This window comes from Amphiura filiformis, chromosome 2 (assembly GCF_039555335.1).
Source record: "Amphiura filiformis chromosome 2, Afil_fr2py, whole genome shotgun sequence".
Classification (NCBI taxonomy): Eukaryota; Metazoa; Echinodermata; class Ophiuroidea; order Amphilepidida; family Amphiuridae; genus Amphiura; species Amphiura filiformis.
In genome coordinates, this window is record NC_092629.1 from 59,006,454 (window position 1) to 59,028,443 (window position 21,990).

A 21,990-nucleotide genomic window follows, 5' to 3' on the forward strand; every position below is an offset into this window, starting at 1 on the left:
TTGGTTCCAATAGTATCTTTCATGGTATAAATTGCTCTTTGGGCTTTCTTTTCCACTTAGCTTGGTGGTGTTTATGCATGTTGTATTGACTGGAAGCAAACTTTATTAGGAAAAAAAAAAAAAGGGGATATTGGGAAAACTTTTATATCAGTATCTTCAAGTGAGAAAATCAATAAAAAGTTCCCATTTCTAGGTTTTTGTGAAAGAATTTAACGATGTGTCATTATGAAAAACAAGTAGATCTGTCAATTTGTCACATTTGGCTTAAGAGGTTAAAAGTCTGAAGAAGTCAGGGGTTAGAGGTCACACTATTATCTATGGCCTGCTTCTAAAACAACAACTTTTCAACTAAAAAATGTGCAGACACATTTTTCCCAAATTCCAACCATCTTTTTCAACTTCAGAGTAGCGTAGTATTTACAAGCTAAGTTCGGAAGCTATATTTGTTAATGTACACAAGGGCTGAACTGTGTCCTCCAAATGAGGCAGGGGGAGGTGTAAATGAAAACCAGTGTTTCTAGTCTTTGCTTGCACAGTGTTTGTGGTTCAGAAAACACATTTTATTTTCTTCATCTGTATATCATTAGCATATTTTAATTTGTCAAATTAGATGCTTCTTGCTATTAAGATTTGTTTGATATCACAATTCATATTTTTGTTGGCTTTTACACCATTTTTGGCCATTTTTTGGCTTTTACACTGTTTTTTGGCCATCACTCTGTTGCAAGGGTGACACACATAATAAGCAACATGTTAACTTTTTAGACAGTTTTATTTGCACAATTTTTAATGCATGCTCTTTTGGGACCTCAGTCCTATTTTCTATTAGTTCTTCCCTTGCAAAATACTAAATGCCATCCTCCTTGGTATGATTTCATACTAAATGGTACCCACCTGGGTATGCTGTGAAATGTAACATTTAATTGACATTTTCGGTAAATCCCATAATTCCTTGCGGTTAGACCCAAGATGTCGTCATTTGACGTCACACCGACTTGCAATGCATAGTAACAATGTTGGCTAAACGATGTGCGCATCGGCTAGACGTCAAATGACGACATCACAGGTCTAACCGCAATGAATTATGGGATTTACCGAAAAGGTCAATGACTTGCTCCTCTCGTCAGTTTCTGCTTTTAAAACAGTATTTAATCAATAACAACATCCCGTAATATTTTGTAATCAAAATTTCTTGCACTTTTTTATTGCAAATTTCTGTATTCTCATTTGATTATTGAAATGATTCGTACAAAGTTTTGATGAAATAAAAAGGAGGCTGGGTGTTACGTTAAGGTATGACACACACGAGCTGCACCGTTCTCAAAGTAATCAGAAGGTGCCTGACAGTAGTAGTGTACCTGATTTCAGAAGTTGACCTAAAAAATCTGATGTCAACATCTCGGAAAATAAGTTGGCGCAAGAGGTTTTTCGCAAAGAAGAAAATTGAAATTAAAAGTGGTCTGCTATAAGATGAGAATCAAGAAATTTGCAATATAGTTTGGGAAAAGACAACTGGCGTTTTAATTTTAATAACAGATATTAAACATTTCAAGTACCTTTGTTTAATTAATGATTCCATGAGTTGGCAATATGTATTTGCCACTGAATTTTTGTCATAAAAATCATTTTGAAGTGGGTTTGGTTTTTGATCACTTTGCTGTGGTTAAAAGATGGTTGGCTTTTGCTTTGGTTTTTGGTGTTTTTTGATGGCTATTTAACTTACTTTTCTGCGGCTGCAATGGGCTATACTTTTTAATAACTGTAAATTCTTCTTCTTGAAAGAATTTAGGGTGCTGTTTCATGAACATGTTTTTGTTTGTTTTTTGGTTAGTCATAAAAAGTTAAAAATTAAATCATGAATGTAAGGATATGAAATAAAAATTCCCTTTAAAATGGAATGGTCGCATGCATTCTGTTGCGATGTTTGACTATTCACTTTCAAGCAATACAATTTCTGTCTGTATTAATGCAGATAGATTTCAGATTTTGAAATGAAGACTTTCCATGTGTAAATGATGTTTGAAACAAATAAGTTTAGTTTCATTGTGTTGACCTGCTAGTTGGTATTGTTCAAAATGTAGATCTTAATTTGCATAAATTGGCAGCACATAGTTACAAAACAACATGAGGCTGTGTCATTTGTTCTAATACTGATTTGTTCTAAATATTGGATATTATTTGATTAGATGTTTGGAGATAAAAAAAATCTTTCACAAATAAAAAATGAATTAATACTTCAGTAAATAGATGAATTAATACTTATTTGGTAACTGAACATCGCAATATGATTATTTGTAACATGGGTTTGTTTGATTTTGGTCCCAGTTTTGTTTTTTGTTAAACCCAATTATTAATTGACAGAATAAGCTCTAGTATTTAATATGAAGAGAATTTGATAAGAATTAGATACCACCCATGCCTGTAGAATATCATAAGTCATACTGCCCATCCCTTGCCAGAATGACATCACTCAAAGGTCACATTGTTTAAACTCAGGATTTCCCGGAGGAGCGGCAGCCTTTCCAGGTGCCGGATCTGGGCGCGGATCTCCCGGAAGAGGGGGTCGGCCGGGACGTGCGGATTCACCGGTTTCCAACCAAACGCAGGAGGTAACTGAAGCCAAGGAATGCGTTTGTATTTTTACCGTTGCTTCGTAATTATATTTATTATACGCCTGGCTAAAAAAAGGAATGCCACGCACATCAAACCTCACTAGCATAACGCCCTCTATATTTGAATGTCTTTATGCTAATCTATATTCAAATAATATTACACACATTATTGCCTGACCTTTATATTTGCACTTTAACCTTCCTGTTGCCATGGTTTCGTGGACTGAATTGTTACTGAAAATATTCCTGTTCCATTTTTGGGGTATCATGTTTTTTAACATAAAATACTTGGAACAGAAGTGTATAATTTGTCAGAATTATCATAAAAAAATCCAATGAGTCAAATGCAAGCTCTTCATTCCATCTAGATTCATAATTATGTTTTCTGATAATAAAAAGGTGGAAAAACAAGGCTATTCTAAATGCCACACAACAGCACGTTACTTAAACATAGGAGTGTCCATCCCTTTTTTATTTCTTGTTTGTTTTGTGTTGTTGTTTTTCCCCATGTTTAATAATGCTGTTCAGCAATATTTGCTCAAAAAGATGAAATTCCAAATCTGTATTCTGTTTCTTCCACAAAACAAAGCCTTAATGAAGTCCATGACAACTAAATCAGTGTTCATATTTAATGGTACTTTATATGACCGTAGGTGTTTCTTAAACAAGTTTGGTGTTTCTAGACGATTGTCCTCCTCCATCTTGTTTCATGTAGTGCAGTGCCAAGATTGTTGTGTAATTTTATTGCTCCATTCTCATACTCATTGCAAAGTACCATTTTGCTGTGATTAAAACTGAAACACAAGTGAACAATGCACTCTTGGCATTGTGTCGGTAGATTTTGAGCTTTAGTCCGAACAGATCAGTGTGTGCAAAATCATCCCAATTTAATTTCAAAAAGTGTTAAATTTGAAGAAATATTTTTTGAAATTACATATAATGGTCCTTGTACTTGGTCAAATCATGGTCATCAAAAAAAAAACCTTTTCCGCTGGTATTTACAAAGTAGTCTTTTTTATGTTTGAAGTGTTTTCAAATATGTTATGATTTGGTGTATAATATCTTGTTCCCATGGTAACAATTGTCTTGTGCCCATCTTAATTACTGTGGATCCGCTCATTTAAGCATTTCTGTGTGTCACTGTCATTATTTCGTATGATTTTTTGGCACGTTTGTTTAGGAACTTGTGCTTGTTGTGTTTGTCTTGTTAGGAATTTTCTGATAATTTTGTTATTTTCTGTTTCATCCATTATAATTGAATTAATCCATACCAAATGGTTACCATGGTTACACGGCTTGGTGTTCATCAGGAATATGTAAACAAGAAATTAACATGCAGAGAAAGAAATGAACTGATAAAATTCCTTTTAAAAGGAAATGCTCCCATTACCCAGTTCATATTGGAATTGTGCTATTATGCTGTAAGCACACTCTAAAAAGAATTCCTTATAAAAAGAGAAGGAAAGTATTGGAAAGAAACAATAAATGAAATGACAAGAAATTCTTTGAAAAGGAAATACATTATCTATAGTCCATATTGGAATTGTGTCAAACTGTAAATTCACAATCTGACAAGAATTCCTTTAAAAGGAGATTTTGACAAGAATAAAATAATTTCCAAATGAACTGAAAAGAAATCCATTGAAAGGTTTAAATGCTCCCAGTTTCCAGTTCATAAATGTGATCATGAAAACTGAGAATTTCTTTTAAAATGGGATGAATGGTGGTTTATCCAAGTACACTGCAATGTAGTAGACCATGTTTGTGCAGTATTATATTGAATGTAGATTGTTCTTTGCCCTGCAGTGTGGAAATAGTCTGACAAGGGCAATTTCTTTTAAATCGCCGCCAATTTCATGGGCCATGATCAGTGGTGGTGTTCGAAAGCATCGATAACCAGTACACTTTGCAGAACAGTGATGTCATGGTCTATACAAAGAGACAGAATTTGTTTAAGTGATAGGACAGATGGAGTAATATTAGTCTCTTTTTATGCCCTTTAGGTTTAGGCCTGGAAAACGTGGGGAATTTCAGAACCTCACTCCAGTTAAAATTTGAGGTTTGAAAATTAAAACAAAATGAAGGAAAATCCTGTCTTAGGAGGGAAATTTTGAGTTTATATTCGCGGGAAATTTGCATTTTCCTGCTGCTTAGGATTGAGATACATTGCTTAGAAATACATTCTTATGATTATTTAAACACATCTTGTTGAGAACGTATGAAGGATGGTGTCGTCAATATTATAATGAGTCCGTGTAAACAATGATGACATTGAATTTGAATGATATCATTTCATCTGTCGGTTGACTAGGTTAGCTACTATATGGCTGAATCAAATGGTATTGGCTGGATCGGAATGCTTGGGCTATATTCCATCTGAAATCCATACGCCCCCTATGGAAGGCATCACCATAATAATCCACACAGGGAGTGTGAATTTTAAATGGGAAATGAACTTGAATATGTTACTCCATTGGAAATCTACACCCCTGTGTGTGAGATTAAGGCTGTGTCTTCCATAGGGGGTGTATGGGTTTCAACTGGAATAGCTCATTGCATAATTTAAACCTCGTGAGTTAGTGGAAGTAGATTAGTCAGATTTGTTCTTTTGTGAATAGGATATAAGAAACATGTGGATATGGAACATGCAGATATATTGTAAAGCCCAAGATAATGTATGTAAACTCATTGAGATATAAGTGGTCCTCTGGTGCATTCATGTATTGCTTAACGCTTATAATACCAACCACAGTCTTATAGTACAGATATAATACCAAAAGTACCATTTTTGTAATATGCAACAAAATTATTTGTGCTTTAATGCTATATACCAGTTTAATGTGAGTAATAGCCAAGTTGAATGAGATTAAATAAAATTCCCTTTAAAAGGGGATGGGGAGTGACCAAAGGGCTTTCCATTCAAGAAAATAGAAAGAGGACAATGTAATAAGGTGTTCCCAATTGTTGGGTATTTCAAAGGGATATGCAGTTACCATGGTTACAGAACTTTTGTGTGGATTTGGCTAAAGTGGTATAGAAAAAAGTTGGTAGATCCAGAAGCTCCTTTTCAGGAAGTTTTTAGCATTAGGAGGAGAATTTGCTTCCTTAGGTAAAGATGAACGTAATAAATTGAAGGACATTTGGTGCTGGTTTTCTTCCTGGGTAATTAAATACTTTAGCCAGAGTATCCCATTGGGCAATTCCAGTTGACCTTAATCTCCCACTCAGGGAGTGTGAATTTCAAATGGGGTTACCTGAATGGGTGACTCTATTTGAAATCTACACCCCTGTGTTGGAGATTAAGGTCATGTCTTCCATAGGGGGTGTATGGGTTTCAACTGGAATAGCCCATTTAGATCATAGTTCAGTGACCCTCCATTCAACAATCATTGCTCAAGAGCCAACCTCAAGGTGTGGGGGGGATGAGAAGGTCATTCTAAGCATGTACAAGCGTATTGGGGTTATGGAACTGCACCTTAATAGATGAGCATGTTCGTGGACTTAACCACCTCTATTTAAGCTGCTGCTGAGAGGATGCTTTATGCTTATACTAGACTAATATATCCAAAAAAGAGTCTCTTTTTTATTGTCCATAAAAACATCCACCTCCAATTTGGCAGTGTTCTTAATGCCTTAACTTTTGTTGCTAATTTACTTACATTTGCGCAAACTTTGGGAGCTGCATTGCAAGCTGAAAAGTCTCAACTCGGAGTCCGGCACAAGGATAATAGTTGTATGTGGTTGTGCAGTGTACACAGGACTGTGTGTGGACATTGAGGCTGTTCAAGCTTGTAGTGTTTCTAATGACCCTGCTTTTCTTTACCTGAAAATTGTTTGCTTCTTTTGAATGAAGAACCGGCCAGCTTGTATGTAGTGCCACTAACATTATATAACCCTATCTACAGTCAATTAGCATTTGCTCATTGTTAAAAATTCTTCTTTTTTTATCAAAAAAAATCGGAATGTCCAAATTAGGTTCCTTTGGAGCATGCTACACATCCAACCTCCCCTGTTGTACATGTATATGATCATATAATAACAAACATGATATGCACCAATCAAGCTCACAATATCACTCTCCATATTCAGGCTTCTCCATAGGGGAAGGTTCCCTATTCAACCTTTGAACTTTGACCTATAGGGGGTCAATGAATGCAGTCATTGTTCATGTTCATCATAAAAAGTTATACAGGTTTTTTGTAATTCCTTATTCTATGTGCCCTTACATCATCACCATCAATATAAATCCATTTTATGATCCTTGACCTTTGAACCCTAACATTATTTTTATTATTATTATAATTATTATTACTATTATCGTCATTATTATTACTATTATTATGATAAACCAGTCGGAAGCATGTATAATTTATAGTGTCTAATTAGGGTTTATTAATTGGGTAACGGCATCTATTAAACGAGGATTTTTTTTTAACGGAAATCTGAGATGCTAAGTAGCTGTCTGTGCAGTACATGTTCAGTTCTATACTCGCCTGCTCCGTCCGTTCGTCCGTCCGTTCATACATCTCCGTCCCTCTGTTTTTTACATACTTGTCTCATTTTTTACCACCGAGTGTTTAAAGCTGCCAAAAGGTGCATGGGTAATTTAGCTTCAAAATAGTACATAGTATATAGCCATAGTAGATCTAGTTAGTAGAGTGTTACCATATACTGACCAGTTGGGCTCACCAAACATGTAAGTACTTGATGCAAGACTAGTGTTGTTGTACACAAGGAGATAGGAATCCATTTACTAGTCTGGAGCAAAGTCTTCTTTTCGTGGTTGTGATTGTGTTGATTACTTGGGCGCTTGATAAAACAGAAACAAAGCAAAAGCCAATAGCTAAAATGAAATTACTTAGACTCTACCACAATCTCAGTTGTCTTTTCTCAAAATACTTAGTCTTTGCCACAGACTTTTTAAAAAAAAGTTAATTTTTCTGATGGCAGTGCTTAATCCATCTTGAAGTATCTTCTCACTTACTTTTTTATCCACCAATTTGTTGATTATTATTATTATAGTGCATATTATTGTTCTTACTAAACATCATGATCATGCAAATCAATCGAACACCACTGCTAACAAAACCACCCCTCCTGTTTATAAACGTTGCTTGGCCGTGCACCTCACCAATGCGGGCCATACACCCACAGCCGATTCTTTGGTTATCAACCACCCAGGGTTCGCGCCATACGGACCTGCTGCAGGGTACATGGTCCCTGGAGCCATGCCGCCCGGAACAGCCGACAGACGCACGGCCGGGGCATTCTCCATAGCTAGCTATCCCGATTACGGCTCAGCCGGACCGGCCCAAGTCCGAGCCCCGACCAGGACAGAAGCCAACAGTATGCCTCCTCAGCAAGACTTTAACAGGGAATCCTATCATCAACAGCCTCAACCAACGGCGGGTACGTCAACAACTCGCTGCTATTATCATATATCAAACCATTATTGTTTATCACAATTTTTAGCATGTGTATTTCTGTATAATCTAAAACTTGCAACTGTTTAAGGGGGGAAGGAAAGTTGTGAAAACTCTATAAAAACTTCTGTCTGTCTGCGAGTTTGAAAAAAGTTTTAAGTTGGATGAAAATGGTTGCTTTATTTTTATAATAATTATTGCAAATGTGGTAGTAAAGTCAGCCTTGTACCTGATAGCAAAAAAAAAAACAAGAGGTAAGGAAGTATGAGGAATGATGGGATATATGGCTCCGAATTCAACAGCCTAATCTGGTCAAGTGTAGTGTAGCTATGTAGAGTGGTTTATAGATATGTAGATGTTAGTTATATATGGCATGTCTAAACTGTTACACCTCCCACCTGTTAATGTCTGCCCTGTGTGGAACATTTACACGCTCACCCACTTCCACTACCAACCCACCTGAAAAGAAATTAACCAAGAAACAAAAGACGTAGTTTGTCGTTGAGTGGCGTTGTATCCACGGCTGACAGCGAACAATTTTTGTTTATATAAGGATTGCTGGGAAGCAGTCCATCAAATGTTTGATAACCTGTACGACTTGCAAAATTGTCCTGTAGGACTTGCTTTCGTGTAGAAACTAACTGTCTATTACAATCTCTTGCTAGTCCCATCAATTGATTTCAACATGGCGGCAGTCATAAGGTTGCTAGGGGTAACACTTTAGACACTCTCATTGGCAAGCTAATCCATTCACCATGAACCTCTCAGGGTTGACATTCTGCTCTTTGCCATCCCTTAATGATTACAATGAATAATCATCTAGAAAACAAAAAACCAAATGTCAGCCTTGTTTCCAACTAACACCGGCCCTGTGTAAATTCCTCCAATCAGGAGTAATCAACAGTTATGCACATCAGAGCTACGCTCCATCGCCTTCACCTGTGAGTAATCGTGGATTCAACGCCACCAATAGCCCGGGACCAATGGACGTGTACGGCACGTCGGGCACGCAAGACCAAAGTTTGGCAGGCGGTTTTGTACAGGCAGCCAGCCCGCAACCCTCAAATTTCGGCATTGCGGGACAGGTATGTACTGTGTCTAGCTAATTCCATCAGGTGATGAGGATGACCTCTCAACCGGGGGTCGTTTATAGATTCACCTTTCTTTTCACCTTTGACCCTGTACTTCCTGTTATCACCCATTTACCAATAACAGAACTGAACAGTACAGGAAACAGAGGCTGCAACATCAACATATGGAAATCCAACATTTTTCTTGGTCATGAAAGTGTGCTGTTACCATGGTAACAACTTCTGCCAAATCTGTTACCATCATTATTATTTTGTAATTTGATTTTGATATAATTTTTGGTTTTGTTAGCAAATTACTTGATTAATTTTTTTACGCCAATATGATTTTGCATTTTTTATCAAAATGTGGGATTTGATTTTTCTGTCCTTAATGTTGAAAAGGGGGGATTTTAGCCATTAAGTGATTCAACTATGTTCTCATATTTTCAAATTTTACTTGTTAAACTTACAGTAGAGTAATATTTGTTTGTTCTTAATTTTGCTCAAAATAAGTGCAGCAAAAAAGTTTCCATTGATCGGTATACGCAATGCGCAATAGTGTAAGATCAATTTGTGCGCTTATTATATTTCGCACAATTTTTGCCCTGCAACATCGGATATTCAATGCCCATGAAAATATTTTGGTTGGTGTATTTCGGTGGATGATCCTTACATCGGTGAATTTGAAAAATATTATTGAACAACAAAGTAATGGAAGCAAGTTTGCCACACGCTAAAATTTTGGTGCTTAAAATTTTAAAGATTTTGAAAATATATTCCACAGAGGAGTATGAATTTCAAATGGAATAAACACATGAGGCAGCTTCATTTGAATTTCATACACCCTCTGAGAAAGATTCAACATGAATTTTCCACAGAGGGTGGGTGAGTTTCAAATAAAGTTGGTTGATATGCTAATCTTTTTGAAATTTATACTCCCGCAGTAGACTTTAAATGAATTAGCCAAATGCCCCAAATCGATTCCTGGGCTACAAACTTCAAGCAAATCGATTCCTGGGCTACAAACTTCAAGGCAACAAAATCTAGGGCCGCTACAGTCAATTTTACACACTAGTCGCCATAAACCCTAAATGTGCGGCACTTTCTTGGCAATTTTGTTTGTTTCAAATTGTCCATATTTGAATTCTGTTTATAGACAAGAACCCAACCAAGTACAAGCACACCTAGTGTAAAATAATATTCTTTGGACTGTATACCTTTTTTGTTAACCCAAATTGAAGAATCTTTTAAGTTAATACCAAAATAGCTTTGAAAAGGGGGTCATTGATATACATGTGCACCCGTGTTTATGGCATCCTCGTATGGTCATTTGAAGTCCGCTACATGGTTCTCGTAATTCTTTTGTTAAAAAGAAGAATCATTGTTATGTCAATATGGCGCTCATGGCCGACATAAACATTGTTACAATATGGCCAAGTCCACTCACGGCCAACATGCACAGGCATGTTGCCTTTGTGTACATGTGTCCGTTGGTCCCGAATAATTATGGACGATAATTAACCGAAAGAAACTCCCTGCCGCACTTGATACGTAAACTAGTTGCGTTGATTTCCCCATATATGAAAGAATTGGAACTTGTTCTTGTATTTTTGTAAACACCAGGGAAAGAGCCTATCACTGATTAAGTCTCTCCCACAAACTTATGGCTCCCATTTTGTTGTCAGTGATGAGATAACAAATGAGAAGTGACAAGTTAAAGTGATGAAGAGGTGGGATAATGATATCTTACCCAACCTAGTTTTCTTGTGTTTTCCCCTGGTAAGCGTGCATATGAACTGTCCTCAATTACACTCGGGTAGGAGATTACTCTCTCTCTCTCTCAAACAGTGTTGCCACATTTTTCAGACCAAAAATCACCCAATTGGGCTACCTTGATTGACTGCACTTCATTTATGCAGTGATAAATCAATTAAGTGACCATAAACGTAGGCAATTCAACTTTTTGAAGCATAAAAAGTCTTTGAAAAAACGTCACAATAAAGGAAATTTGTCATTGAAAACCTTGGTAAGCAGCCAAAAATATATATAAGGCTTTTTTAGTGGCTTTCCTGAAGCCGCAGTTCATCTTTCCAGAGTCACCCAAGAGTGCAGGGAAAGGTGTCATGTGGGATCATTGCTCTCATGTGGAAGAAGATGTGATAATGATGAAAGCACTTCACCAAATGAGAAATTTCTTGCATCACTGAAAGCAAAAGTACTTGTTGTCAACCATATCAAGGACTCCATTGGGCTATTCCATTTAATATCCACACTACCCCTGTGGAAGATTTAGCTCAAGTCTTCCACAGAGGGAGTGTAAGTCTTAAATAGAATAGACAATTGGGTAACTTCCACTTGAAATACTCACTCCATGTGTGGAAGATAAAGCTAAAGCCATAATCAGGGGGAGTATGGGTTTCAAAATGATTAGCCCTGGCCAATTACATTTGAAAAACATACTCCCCCTGTGGAAGATATTTCCAAAATCTTCCACAGTGTGGATTTTAAATGGAATAGCCCACTGATAATGTAATAATGAGTTAGTTACATGTCAGAAAAGAGGGGACTGTTTGGTAGAAGACAAAATATAAGGAGTATTCCAGTTGCAAACCCCTATAGAAGACATGACCTTAATCTCCTACACAAGATAACAGCCCAATTGATATCTGAACCACCATCTAATAATAATGTGCCCACAATTGAGCAATTTTTGCAATGATTTTTCAAATCACCTCTCTGGCACCGTCACTGCCAATGAGTGAAAATTGTGAAGAAATTATGCTACAAAGTATTTGGAAAACAATTTCATACTCACATCTTTACATTTAGAGAATAAAGGTATTGTTTTTAGCTGCTGGAGTGCATCTATCGTCTCATATAACACAGGCGACATCATTATTTTAAGTAAAACAACGAGGACAACATTACCTTTATTTTAATTCTTAAACACTTCAATTCAAATAAAATTTAATATCATAAGTATTACAAATTTTAATCAAATTAAATCCTACATTTTGCAAGGAATTACCTAGGGCTTAAAATCGATCAGTCCCGTTGTTGCTATGCGCCTCCGTTTAAATAGCGAGTACGCGAATTGCGTCGATGTACACGCGCTGATCCGTGTGATATCGTGTCATATCACACGGGTAAGAACCAATTAGATTGCAGGAACGTTCTCAAGTGTTTAAGAATTTAATATATTAATCTCTGTTTGTCAACCATGGAAATAGTAGATAATATCTACTATTTCCATGTTCTCAAACAAGTGAATGATTCATGCTCTGCGTGCCTAGCCATAGGCTTCAACACAAAAGGTTTCGAGGAATTCTAAATATGGTCCTGACAATTTATAATTCTGAAATTCAACAAAAATTTGAAAATTGTCATCTGATGTTGACACCCGCGTGGGGAGAGTTAAAAATACTTCATCAAGAACGCAGATGCAGAAGTTGTAGTGGAACACATTAAATTTGCTGTGATAACAGGCTTTTATCTAACAGGAGTCCACTCCCATCTGGCTAAACTTTAACCCCTACCATGTGTTCCTATTTACGGACTACAGCTTGTCCCTTCCCCATCCCAGATTTGTCCCCAAAATTGATTTTAAAAAGTCAAAAGTCACTCCAGAGAGCTAGATTGGGCTATTCAAGTTGAAATCCATCGTACCCCCTATGGCCTTTAAAGTTACACACAGGGTATGAATTTCAAATGGGGGTTGCCTGAATGGGTGACTCCATCTGAAGTCTACACTCCCTGTGTGGGAGATTAAGGTCATGTCTTTCGTAGGGGGGTGTGGATTTCAAGTGGAATAGCCCATTTAAAATATCTGTTGAAATTACGGTAGTATTGGTTACATCATCCACCTCCCACCCCACCCCCTCATATGATTTCAATCTCCCTCAAAATGCTGCCACATCGCCTCCTCAAAATTTTAGAGATGAAACCCTCCTAAAAATTATTTTCAACAATTAAAATAATTAAACGAGAGGAAAGACTCACCAAGATGTTTTTATTTAATTTTATTTTCATCGTCTCCCGTGCCCAATTCTTCAAATCGACACGACCTTGGTTGAACTTCACAATAACACAATCACCAGAAGGTAAACAAATTTTATTCCAAAACAATAACAAAAAAATAGTTTGTTTGACCCTTGCGTTTCCATGGCAACCTTATCACCTTCACTAAAACGCAACACATCTTCTCTATCCCTCTAATTAAACAACAAAATCCAGAATAATCTTATATAGAGCAAGTGACCAGCCATATAGTGTGAGCCCTTGCAAATCACCTTCATTCCATTTTTTTTTTACATAATTCTTGTCAAAAACTTGTAGTGGCATGGTACATATGCATAGCACACGCACTAACCACAAATGATTGTATATTTTTAACCTTTTTTTTTTTTTTATCAAAATTTTTTTTTTTTGCTCTTGGTGCTCAAAGCATTTTGCTAGCCTATATATTTATTTATTTGTTTGCCATGGTGACTAGTTGATGACACTTGTATATATTTATATCTATATATATATATTTACATAGCGCCCTCACTTCATATATTTAGGGAGAGTGGCATTTTTACTCATTCGCATGTTATTTAATATGGTGGTTTTGTGGACTTGTACAGTGAGGTTTATTGGTCGCATTTTTCTCCCCATCCCACTATTTTCACATGTCAAATTATTTGTTATTTTGGTTACACATAGTTAAAAATGTTTATAATTTTCCCTCCGCTTTTTTCACAGGGAGCCTTGATTGCTTCAACAGCATACCCCAACGGGTTTATTCACCATTGAGTACAACACAGAGTATGCAGTATATGTAAGGTAGGATACCGAATTGCAGGTAGTATTTTTATGCTCCTATCCAGGGGTCAAAAATATGTTTTTTGATTGTGAGAGCTATTTTGAGCAGATTCCACAAATGTAGCCCTTATCGATTGCTCAGTGCCAGAAGTAGATAAGTGCAATAGCTGCCATGTGTCGCTGCAGTGTGTAGATGAGTACAATATAATGTGTGTAAATTGCCAAATGTTCACAGGGCAGATATTGCACTTAACCCACTTCCGGCACTGTGCAGTTGTTATGTTGTACTTTAACCCCACAGGCACTACTGCCTTTCTTACAAAGCTCCTGATTGGTTTATTACATGATATATTCATCTGAGTAACCAATCAAATTACAGCTTTTGGATCTCTTTCAATTTAAAGCTTAAGTTCTCTTTTGTCCTGACTATATTCTTACCATATATTCCCCTCATTGTAACAAATCAAAATAGAGGCCAAATTAACCAATAATTTGGCTGGTAGTGCCCATGGAGTTGAATTGGCATTAACAAATACTTTTCATGGAGGGGGATATTTGTATCAATTTTGGGGATAAATTGCCATATTTTAAGGGGTTCTGTGAAAATGGACACATTTTATGCAGGAACTTCAACCATAAAAATTGGAACATTTGTTATCAGGTCGATAAGCATTGTAGAGTGGAAAACTGAGAAAGCGCTATTTCATTTAAAATTCACACTACCCCTGTCTGTTGGAAATATCTTCCACAGGAGGAGTATGTTTTTCTAATGGAATTGTTTGGGGGTAGTTATTTTGAAACCCACACTCCCCTGTAAATAAATGTCTATTATATCTTTTACAACTGGAGTGAGTATTTCAAATGGAAGTTACCAAATTATCTATGCCCGTGGAACGGTGGCATAGATATTGTATTTGTTGTGTTTAGTCTTCGACTTCTTCTTCTCCTCCTCCTTATCTATGCCCGTGGAACGGTGGCATAGATATTGTATTTGTTGTGTTTAGTCTTCGACTTCTTCTTCTCCTCCTTCTCCTTCTTCTCAAGACCAGGTCTTTGCACTCCTCTAGCTCAAGAACTAAAGTAGCCTTGGGGCCCATACTTAGTACAATGATGGCCCATGACCCCTAGAAACATCCTAGGGTACTCCCGACCCCAGAGGTCAAAGGTCATGGGCTACAGTGGGCAATATGTGTCAAATTTCAAACAGCTCTAGCTCTAGAACTATAGCGCCTCAGGGTTCATACTTGGTATAATGATGGCCCATGACCATTAGAAGTAACTTATTGTAGCCTCGACCCCAGAGGTCAAAGGTCACAGGCTACAGAGGGCAATATGTGTAAATTTTTAAACCGCTTTAGCTCAAGAACTGTAGCGCCCTCAGGGTTCATGATTGGTACAATGATGGCCCATGACCCTTAGATATTTCCTGAATTAACATCGACCCCAGAGGTCAAAGGTCATGGGCTACAGGGGGCAATATGTGTAAAATTTCAAACAGCTCTAGTTCAAGAACTACAGCGCCCGCAGGATTCATACTTGGTACAATGATGGCCCATGACCCTAGATGTATTCTGTGGTAGCCGCAACCCCAGAGGTCAAAGTTCAAAGGCTTTAAAAAGCAAACTAGGTACAACCTATTAACACAGTGTAGCGCAATAGGTAGCGTTTTGGTAGCTACCTGTGTTTGCAATGATAACGGCCCGAATCGTTCAAGGAAATTGATCATTGACAAAATTCCCTTAAAAGGGAATGTGTAGGCATTTTGATATTGGTGCCTTGGACCACCTCAAAAGGCTGTCATTGTGGGACATGGCGATGGTTGGTTAATGGGTGTTAGGAGGGTTAAGGGTTGTCACGGTTTGTAAGGGGGTGACCAAGGGGTGGTCACCAGTTTTATAGATTTGGCGCCCAATTGGGCGCTTTTTTATTTTAAGTGCTATGAGGATGATACTTATATCAATGAAAGCTTATAAAAAGGGCTTCCACATAATGGTCACCAACTTTTGGATTTGGCGCCCAATTTGGCGCTTTTTTAAATTTAAGGTGCCATGAGGATAATACTTATATCAATTAAAGTTTATAACAAGGGCTTCCACATGGTGGTCACCAACTTTTGGATTTGCCGCCCAATTGGGCGCTTTTTTATTTTAGGTGCTATGAGGATGATACTTATATCAATTAAAGTTTATTATAACAAGGGCTTTCACATGATGGTCACTAACTTTTGCATTTGGCGCCCAATTGGGCGTTTTTTTATTTTAGGTGCTATGATAATGATACTTATATCATTTAAAGCTTATACCAAGGGTATAAGTTTTCGTTTTGTGAATAGGGGAAGGGGGTTGGGTGTGGTCACGGGCATAGATATTCGTGTTTGGTCAAACACAACTGTGGTTTCTAGTTCTCCTTCTTCTTCTCAAGACCAGTTCTTTGCTCTCCTCTAGCTCAAGAACTAAAGTAGCCTCAGGGCCCATACTTGGTACAATGATGGCCCATGACCCCTAGAAACATCCTAGGGTATCAGCGACCCCAAAGGTCATGGGCTACAGGGGGCAATATGTGTAAAATTTCAAACATCTCTAGTTCAGGAACTATAGCACCCTCAGGGTTCATACTTAGTATAAGGATGTCCCATGACCCCTAGAAGTAACTTATGGTAGCCACGACCCCAGAGGTCAAAGGTCACAGGCTACAGGGAGCAATATGTGTAATATTTTAAAATCGCTTTAGCTCAAGAACTATAGCGCCCTCAGGGTTCATGCCTGGTACAATGATAGCCCATGACCCTGCAGTAACATCGACCCCAGATGTCAAAGGTCATGGGCTACAGGGAGCAATATGTGTAAAATTTCAAACAGCTCTAGCTCAAGAACTACAGCGCCCTCAGTGTTCATACTTAGTACAATGATGGCCCATGACCCTAGATGAATTCTGTGGTAGCCACAACCCCAGAGGTCAAAGCTCAAAGGCTTTCAAAAGCAAACTAGGTATGACCTATTAACACAGTGTAGCGCAATAGGTAGCATTTTGTCACTGTGTTTGCAATGATAACGGCCCGAATCGTACGTCAAGGAAATTGATCACTTGACAAAAACTCCCTTAAAAGGGAATGTGTTATTGGTGCCTTGGACCACCTCAAAAGGCTGTCATTGTGGGACATGGAGTGTGGTTGGTTTATGGGTGTTAGGAGGGTTAAGGGTTGTCACAGTTTGTAAGGGGTGGTCACCAGTTTTTTAGATTTGGCTTCAATTGGGCGCTTTTTTATTTTAAGTGCTATGAGGATGATACTTATATCAATTAAAGATTATAACAAGGGCTTCCACATGGTGGTCACCAACTTTTGGATTTGGCGCCCAATTGGGCGCTTTTTTATTTTAGGTGCTATGATGATGATACTTATATCAATTAAAGTTTATAACAAGGGCTTTCACATGATGGTCACTAACTTTTGCATTTGGCGCCCAATTGGGCGTTTTTTTATTTTAGGTGCTATGATAATGATACTTATATCATTTAAAGCTTATACCAAGGGGTATAAGTTTTCGTTTTGTGAATAGGGGAAGGGGTTAGGTGTGGTCACGGGCATAGATATTCGTGTTTGGTCAAACACAACTGTGGTTTCTAGTTGTCTGTTCTATTTGATACACATACCCCCTCCGTAGAGTAATTCTGTGAAATACAAGCAAAATCTTCCGTGTGCATGCCAGTGTGTGCACATTGGGATATTCCACAGGGGGAGTATGTTTTTCAAATGTAATTGGTCAGATTTGATCCTTTTGAAACCTATAGTCCCCCTGTATTATGACTTTAATTACAGATGAGTTGAATTCTGACAGAAAGCGCACACATTATCACAATTTCCATTGTTTTTTGCATGTCAGTATGTGTGCACATCATATTTTGTTCAGGGCCCGTGCTTTTAAAACTATACTGCTACATAACAAGAATGCTATTGACCAGTGAAGTGGTTGTATGCAGTTTGCTCAAGCATATCGATATATCAGTCCCTTGCCTTTGTTGATAAACATTGACGCCATCTCATCCATATCTTTCACAATTGGCGTGATTATTTCAACTGGAAGTTACCCAATTGTCAATTTTATTTCGAATTCATACTCCCACTGTGGAAGACTTCAGCTATATCTTCCACAGAGGTAGTGTGGATTTTAAATGAAATAGCTCATTGCACTATGGACCTGGCAATAAATATACCCCCCAGACAAATATTTTCTCAAATAAGTTGCAAATGCAATAACTGGGTCCCCGTGGAAAGATGCACATATATGTTACTTTTCAAATACTATTTTAGAAAGGAAAGTCATTAAGTGGCAATATGCATACACTACAAAATTAATTTTTCAACTCTTGTACAAACATTAATTCTTTGATTTCTCTTCTGGTTTTTTCCCTGAATTGTCTTATTGCAGATAAGGTCTGTTGGAACTACTTGAATGCATCACCATAAACTATTACATTACCATGACAACAGGATGGGAAACCGCATCACCATACTATGATGGAATCATTACGCTGTGAATTTTATGCATAATTCATGGAGCAAAAAGTTTGGTAAAATTGAAATATGCTTGGGGGGGGGGGGTAACCACAGAACTGGTTTGTTCGCATATCATTCGGGCAGATGACCAGAAAGCTGACCAATCCAGGCGTGCATTTGTACCTCGCGTTCCAACGGATATTATGTTGCATCAAAACGTTACTAAAATGGCCAAAGCGTGAAGAGTCTGGAGAGAAGGGGGATATCAAAAAGTGTCGAGCCTTAGCTCAAAACTTTGAAAAAAAATATTAGAGTGTTTCAACACTCATTATTATTATTTAAATTGCGTAACTTTATTCATCATGGCTATATTCGTTAAAAAACGCCACCATGTCACAGACCCTTGCTGTTTTTTATCTTGTAAATCGTAGGTGATCAGTGCGTAGACACTTTTTTTTGTTTATATCTAAAGTGAGTAGTCGGTAGTTGTAGCAATCAAGTAGTATATTGTAGAAGCACAGCACGTAGATCGTATTGTGGTGAATTCTTATTAAGTAATGGTAGATTATATCGTAAAGTAAGACACATACAGTAGTTTGTATTATTATTATTGTTATTATTATTATTATTATTACTACTAAGAATAGCTACAGCACAGTGGCTTCGTTTGTAATATTTCCGTTTTTTTAAGTTGTAATAAATACATATTGGGTGACTCCACATTTATTACTGTATTTTTCCGTTGGTGGTACCGATATATGTATATATATATATGTATATATATATACACCAGTGCCATATAATTCCAAAGAATTTAATCATTTTGGGAGCTGCTTTATAAGCAATTCAGATATATTTGTTTGTGAATTTTTAAAATAATAAATTTGAAATAATTTTTTGGGTGTTATTTAGCCAAGTCAACTCTTAATGGTGTGGGCTATGTAATATATATCTGCGTACACCAAAGCTTAGGTTTGTGTAAGAGATGACTATTCCATTTGATATCTGCAATACCCCTGTGGAAGATTGAAGGTAAGTCTTTCACAGAGGGAGTGAGTATTTCAAATGGAAGTTACTCCCTCTATGGTAGTCATGCTTATTCTATCTTCAACGAGGGAGAGTGGATTTCAAACGGAATAGCCAGTTCTGATTTACGTTTCTTTTTGTGAAATAATCCATTATTTGAAACAAAGTGCCATATTTTTTTTCTTCCTTTTATGTGATTCTTTTCTGATTTTACGCTGCTGTGATTTTACTTTTGAGTTTGTACGTATGCACAATTCCACGGCAGTCATTGTTACAAGTCAATGCTAGATTGTTATAGTTTCTTAGTCAATATGAGGTACAGTACTTGGAACAGTGCACAAAGTGAATATAAGGGACCTAAATGAGTTCAATGAGTGAGTTGAACGACTCAATGGAGTTATAGGACTCGCATGAGTTACAGATCCCATTAGATGTGGAATGTAATTTCACTGAGTTACCCAACTTCATAGAGTTACAGAACTTCACAGAACTTCACTGAGTTACCAAACTTTGTGGAGTTGCAGAACTTCATGGAGTTACAAATCTTCATGGAGTACAGAACTGAATCAGATTACAGATCTTAGTATGGAGTTACAACTAGAGCTTGTTTTGCTGTATGAATTGAGTAGAATATCTTGATTTCATCGCTAACCAAACTCATTTGATGGATATAAGGTGAAATCCATACATCCCCTATGAAAGACATGACATTAATCTACACAGGGAGTGTGAATTTCAAATGGGGTTTACCTGAATGGATGACTCCATTTGATATCTACACCGTGGAAGATTAAAGTCATGTCTTCCATAGGGGGTGTATGGAATTCAAAAGGAATAACTTATTCAAATATTGTAACTCATTTTGAGACTTATATCATTTATGAGATTGTACTTCAGTTGGTATGATAGCACCTCATTTCAAAACGGCACCTCATTTTGAGTTTGAGACCATAATTTGGCGTATTACTATATTTTTTATGTACAAAAATTCTGATTCTTCTTCTTCTTTGTGCAGTGACCATATCATAGTGGAATATTGTGCCGTGATTTACACCCACTCCCCATGGAAAGTTTACGACTTTGTGATTTATTCATATTATCAATATATCTCCTATACCACTCAGCCAGCAGGGTTTATTCAAGCCAAAATAATGGAGTTGTTCTCGGACAAATGCCATAGTGTGTCTGTCTATTCGGTGTGAAATAAATGTATGATTAATTAATTCCATATGAATTTACTAGAACTTAATTATATTTTAACCCAAAAAATGAGCAAATTTTCATTAAATCTCTCAAAAATTAGTTGTGACTCAACATGGAAAAATGAGGCTGAATGGGACATTAAGGTTAAGTCAAACTCAAGTAAAATGATACATGTTCATTTTTGACATTGTGTACATTTCAGATACCATCATTATAATGATCAGATGCGATGCAAGTACATAAATTGTACGATTATTTTGGAATATTTATATTCATGTAAAATGTTGCTTCATATTGTACAACCTATCTTCCACATATAGCCTCATGACATGGAGTCATCGAGAGAGCAATTGATTTCACTCAGCTATTTTTGCTTGAGTAAACTCTGCCTGGTGTATTCCTCCCCGACTTATTTTTAACTGAAATTTCTTGTGTAGCCCCTTGCAAGCCAAAATATTAAACAAAAACAAAAAAATGAAAGAAATTTCTTGAAATATTTGCACGTTTTTGTGAGCAACAACAGCATATAATTGCTTGTGTTTAAGTATTGTGGGCTTTTTAAATGCACATGTGTATAGAAAGTATAAAAACAGCCATTTTGTTTGTACAAAAGTCAAGTTGAGAATGTCAAGAGTGGTACAAAAATGATTTTATAAATCTCTTCTTAAACACATCACTAAACAAAGAAAAGATTCTCATTCCCAGGATTATTGATGGCAGGTTGTTATACAAGTATGAACTCTGTACTCCAGATTTGGATTATACAGGGGTCAAATGTATGCAAAAATATGTGAACATAAGTCCTGTTAATGAGCTGATTAATTTCTTTTTTGGTGCATGTTTCTGATCGTTTTGGCAGTGTTTCTTAAGTCAAAATGCTTGCGTTTGTTTACAAAATGGCTGACGTTGCCATGGCATTTTGATGTTAAGATAACCCTTAACATTGTACCTCAAATTTAATATTATAATGTTTAACACCAGTCAGCAATACTATAGATTTTGCCAAATATTTTTGTTCTTTTTTCTGTTCATGTTGTAGAGTAAGTGCAGAAGTCGCCATTTTTGCTGCTTAAAAAAGATAGCGGCTTTTGCACGGCACCAAAATAGCACAATACTCAAGTTTGTGGGTCTGTATTGAACAGGCTGTACATAAATGAGAAGGCTCACCACTGAGTAAAGCACCCCCATATTGTATGTTGTATCAACCCTCGTTTGTGATAAGGTCAAAGGTCATTGCCATGCTGCATTATATATAATATATCATTTCATGATAACATGCACTTTTTTGCACTAAACTTGCACACAATATATGCACGATAGCAGTGGTAGATAAATTATGTTTCTATAAACTATAGGGG

General features: G+C 37.0%; 1 protein-coding gene across 1 annotated transcript in view; it reads left to right on the forward strand.

Moving 5' to 3' along the window:
* The window catches only part of LOC140146463 (uncharacterized), a 384,283-nt gene extending 362,599 nt beyond the window's left edge, over positions 1-21,684 (forward strand). The window contains 4 exon segments of the mRNA XM_072168322.1: positions 7,794-8,021; positions 8,927-9,120; positions 13,849-13,929; positions 18,336-21,684. Coding sequence (XP_072024423.1) covers positions 7,794-8,021; positions 8,927-9,120; positions 13,849-13,899 — 473 coding nt within the window. The 3' untranslated portion in view covers positions 13,900-13,929; positions 18,336-21,684.
* Positions 21,685-21,990: the final 306 nt, after the last annotated feature.